The 4,879-nt window shown below is 46.8% G+C and overlaps 1 protein-coding gene across 1 annotated transcript; it reads left to right on the forward strand.

The window, feature by feature from the left end:
• Nucleotides 1–407: 407 nt before the first annotated feature.
• On the forward strand, nucleotides 408–4,467 carry MED31 (mediator complex subunit 31). Its single transcript, XM_077294382.1, has 4 exons — nucleotides 408–541; nucleotides 1,714–1,788; nucleotides 3,025–3,121; nucleotides 3,950–4,467. The coding sequence occupies exons 1-4, from the start codon at nucleotides 517–519 to the stop codon at nucleotides 4,140–4,142; spliced, it is 390 nt and encodes a 129-aa protein (XP_077150497.1). The 5' UTR covers nucleotides 408–516; the 3' UTR covers nucleotides 4,143–4,467.
• Nucleotides 4,468–4,879: the final 412 nt, after the last annotated feature.

The following is a 4,879-nucleotide window of genomic DNA, read 5'->3' on the forward strand; positions in this document are numbered from 1 at the left end:
TATTCTTCATATTTTCCCTGCAGCAAACGTTGCTGCAGGGATGATATGAATCGCAGCTTCAGCACCATGCAGAGTGGGTACCACACGCTCCGTGTGGTACCCACTCGCCATACGGGCGGCACACGTGTGCCGCAGGTATGGCCTCCGTGAGTTCCCAGGCACACGGACACGGATAACTCCGGTACCGATTTATTCCGGTACCGGAATTATCTGGACGTGTGGGTCAGCCCTTAGGGCCTCAGTACAGGGTCCCAATGAGCAATGGAGGTAAAGAAACAATCCGTATATAGCGCGCACAGCGGCAATAACGTCACACCTCTACCGCAGACAGCACGACACGTTCACGTTGCTGCATAGCGCAGCGCGCCCTCTTTATACAAACTGCGCATGCCCCAAACACTTCCGCCCGTAGTTCTAGCATCCGTCTTCCGCCCTTAGTTTGGTTACGTCATTCAGCAGGGGACAACTTCCGCTGCTGCCTGTGCGTTTGCGATAAAGTATATGGACTGATGCATCATGGCGGCCGGCTCACTGGAGACGGGTACGTGTGAGACACGGAGGAGATACGGCAGTGCGGGGCGTGTGGTCACTGTAGTCCATGGCTGTGTCCTGGGCGCGGCTCTATCTACCCCCCAGTGTGACTGACGCTGCCCACCATGTTGTACAGTACAGGTGTCCACGTCTCTGTGGGGGGCGCAGGCCTTCCAGGTCTCCCACCTGTGATGTCCGAGCATGGCCGGATAGTGATCTGTGGGGCAGGACAGGGCTACACAGGCAGGGTTATGTGGGGGCTGATAGGGTTTGTGTCCCCCGGAGAGGGGTGGCCCCTGTCTTACACTGCTGTATTCACCAGACAATCCCTTTCAGGCCCCCATATACATTGACTTGGCCAGTGTTACCAGTTTTGGCAGGAGCGGCCCACCTTCGGATGTGTTCAGGGGTCTCCTGACTCCCCTGTAGAGGAGGGGGCTGCATTAGGAAGCTGAGCCCTCAGTCCTCTATGGTCAGGGGAGAGGAGCTGCTCCTGGAGTTGTCGGGATTTGCTTTTCTCCTCTCTCCCAGCTGGAGATGTCTGAACATTCGGGTCCTGTTCTGCCCTCATCTACCTGATTGGGGTCCCCCTTGTCATGGTGGGACGGCTTTTACCTTTTTTTTATTAATGAAAACCCTATTAACAAAGCCCCCTGTTATTGACATGTACTCTTACTATTTATTTACTTACTACGGGGTATTTGCTCTTTTTGTTTCTACCTTTCAGTCCCTTAGAAGTGAATGCTGTGGTGGTTGACCATGCAGACCACCCTTATGGTCACACATTAGACCGCGTCATATATGCCTATGAGGCTGTACGTTCAGGTCAGGAAACCCCCTATTACTCTGGGCACTGGGGTCAATATACCGACTGTGAGATACAGCAGAATGAATCTGGCTGTAAGGTTACGTTCTCACACCACAGATTTGCTGCAAAAGTTCTTAACTTGCTTATCTGAATGGGGGTTGTAGAAACCTTGCACCTGTCACATAAAGGACCCCAGTCACTTGGGATGAATTTCTTAGTTGCTGACATTCATGCGACAAGTCTGCCACACGTCCTTATCCGCACATCTGGTTTAGGAATTGTAAAAAAAAAAAAAAAAAGGTCCAAAGCAAATATCCCTTTTCTTGGCTGTTTCTGTGATTGCTCTTTATCCAAATGTGTCTTTGTCTTTTCAGAGGAGCAATCAAGAATTCGATTCCAGTTGGAGTTGGAATTTGTTCAGTGTCTGGCAAATCCTAATTATCTTAATTGTAAGTGTCCTGAAGGTTATTAAAGGCGGTGACTGTGCCCTTTAAATATTGATTAAAGGGTTATCCAGGACTATATTATTATTATTTTACTATGGGCTAAGAACTAGCAGGCAGGTAATTGCTAACTACTAGTGATGAGCGAGTATACTCATTGCTCGGGTTTTCCAGAGCACACTCGGGTGACCTCCGAGTATTTGTTAGTGTTCGGAGATTTAGTTTTCATCGCCGCAGCTGCATGATTTACAGCTATTGGCCAGCATAAGTACATGTGGGGTTTGCCTGGTTGCTAGGGAATCCCCACATGTACTCAGGCTGACTAATAGCTGTAAATCATTCAGCTGAGGAGAAGAAAACTATATCTCCGAGCAATAAAAAATACTCTGAGGTCACCTGAACGTGCTCAGGAAAACCCGAGCAGTGAGTATACTCGCTCATCACTACTAACTCCCTGCCTGTTCTGCCCTACGCCGATCTCTGCCTGCACAGATCAGTCACAGGTGATTCTGTGGCTTCTGCTGACAACAGAGCAGCGGCTTCTCTTCCACTCTGCCCTGTTCACTGGGCACGACTGCCACTGTCATGCTGATTGACCGCTGCCTAACTGCAGGGAGCCGGCTGTCAATCAGCATGACGCTGGAAGCCATTCTCCATCAACAGAGCAGGCCTGGGAGAGGAAGAGCTGCTCTGCTGAATCACCGGCTAGTGTGTCAGGAGATAAATCTGTCTGCCAGCTCTCTTGTGTATGGCAGCTGTACGGTGTGTGACATGGCCCAATCTTTGTATGGATGTTAAAAAAAAAAAAAAAAAAGTCCTTTGATTGTTATTTGATAAAATGTTACAACCGTGCAGGATGCAGTGAGGCCAGTGTGGTTTATGGTGGGTGTGAATGACGCCCCCCTCACACACAAGGCTTGTATGTGGGCACATCGGTGACACTCGTACTATCGGATCAGGCGGCCGCCCAGCACTGTGTAAGATCTGCTGAGGTCTAATGTAGCTCCTGGATACAACCTGCCACATTGTTCTGCCCTATAGAGGCACAACTTGTGCTTTTGTCTTCTTTTTATAATGTTAGTGAATGGTTGCAGATTGCAGCTCTCCTGTGTATTCTCTCATAAGATTTACTCCCACAAATGTGATTACTGCCATAACGTATCTTTCTGCAATGACCGATATCACTGAATACATCACATCCTGTGGTCAGTAGAATATATGTTGTTTTTTTTTTTTGTTCAGTCTTGGCACAAAGAGGATATTTCAAGGAGAAACCATTTGTGAGCTACCTGAAGTATCTCCTGTACTGGAAGGATGCCGAATATGCCAAATATTTAAAGTAAGTCTGAGATTTGGCTGACGTGGAGTTACTGTGCGTCTACAATCTGATCATTACATGTCTGTAGATACCAAAATGTCATATTTGTTATGATCCAGTGCTAGTCACATTGTACGCATGCTAGAGCAAAATACATTAACACCTTCCTGTCAGAGCCAATTTTCGAGTCCCCTTCCTTTAACCCCACTAGGGGCTGTGCACACCTTGCACATTTGTTGCCTTTTTTTATGCACCGATTTGTCACAAACATGAAGGGTTTCCTGATACCAGCAACGTGAAAGAATCCTGAAGTCGCATGCACACGTTGCTTATTTTTGAGTTGCGGATATAAGTCTGCAGCACGTCAAAGCTTTGTGTTTGCTGCAGATTTCACTAATACTAATGAGTGGGGGAAAATATGCACCAAAAACGCATGTAAAAAAAGTCAGAAGCGCGCCTATTTTTACGCAGCATTTTTTTTTTTTTTATTATTATTTTTCCCTCTAAGGTAATCATGGGTTTATTTTTGTGGCATGCTGTAGTTTTTATTGGTACCATTTTTGGTTACCTACATTGTTTTGAGGGACGGAAGATGACTGGAGAAATGAAATTCAGGCATTTTTATTTATTTTTTTCTTTATGACAGCTTACTATAAAGGGTAGTTAATTTCAGATTTTCATAGAACAGAATTTTACAGCCTGATCTATGAATTGATTAGGAAAGCGGGGTGGGTAAAAGTTTTTATTAAAATATTTTTACAAACTTTCACGGATTGGCCCCATAACATGGTAATATGTAACTGCGCCATGCCTGGGCGTCCTCTAACATCTGCACCTTGCTGCCCCCAGGTACCCGCAGTGCTTGCACATGCTGGAGTTGCTGCAGTATGAACACTTCCGGAAGGAGCTGGTGAACGCTCAGTGCGCCAAGTTTATTGATGAGCAGCAAATCTTACATTGGCAGCACTACTCCCGCAAGAGGATGAGGCTACAACAAGCCCTGGCCGAGCAGCAGCCGCAGAACAACACCATTGGGAAATGAGACCGTATTCCCTGCTACAACGTCGGCCCAGGGCCCGTCTACTGCACTGTGGTGATCTCCTGCCTGAAAATGGGCAAAGACTGCACTCCAGCACTGGGGACCTGTATTTTGGGCTCATTTTAGGTTGTACCTGGAATTACCCCTCACTCTAATGGTAATAATACAAGTGTATCTTCCTGCGGACCAACTGGGGAGCAGACTACCGGCTCTGGATTAGCTGACAGTGACTAAAGCAAATGATTATTGACCTGAAGGTTTTCTCCAATGATGTTCCCATGATACGAAAACACAGCAGATTTTCTATTACAAATTTGTAGAAAATCTGCGGTCATTTACAGTGTGGAACATATCCTCAGCATAAACCAGCGATCTGCTGTTGTGAGATCAATCTGTGCTGCAGACATAGGTGCGAGTTTCACGATTTGCAATAGAAAAGATGAATCCTGCTGCTTCTTCACGCAGTGACGGCTACAGCATCAAATACCACTGAGGGTATTCCTGTGGGAGACCCACAGGAATGTGAAAAAAAGGAAAACCAGTGACTGATGGTGTGCTTACCACTTTCCAAAGTCTGAGAGGTCCTTTATGTTTTAGGCTATGTGCACACGTTGCGGAATGGGGTGCAGAATTTTCTGCACAAAATCCGCATTTCCTGGCAGAAACCGCAGGTGCAGATTTGCTGCGGTTTTTGTGCGGAATTGATGCGGATTTTACCACTGCGGATTTCTATAATGGAA

The sequence above is a fragment of the Ranitomeya variabilis genome, chromosome 3 (assembly GCF_051348905.1).
Source record: "Ranitomeya variabilis isolate aRanVar5 chromosome 3, aRanVar5.hap1, whole genome shotgun sequence".
Classification (NCBI taxonomy): domain Eukaryota; kingdom Metazoa; phylum Chordata; class Amphibia; order Anura; family Dendrobatidae; genus Ranitomeya; species Ranitomeya variabilis.

Excerpts from the sequence above, each read along its gene's own strand:
- MED31 (XM_077294382.1), top strand. The coding sequence starts at position 517 with ATGGCGGCCGGCTCACTGGAGACGG. Across the intron at positions 1,789-3,024 it reads AAATCCTAATTATCTTAATT|TCTTGGCACAAAGAGGATAT; the intron begins GTAAGTGTCCTG and ends TTTTTTGTTCAG. Across the intron at positions 3,122-3,949 it reads GAATATGCCAAATATTTAAA|GTACCCGCAGTGCTTGCACA; the intron begins GTAAGTCTGAGA and ends TGCTGCCCCCAG.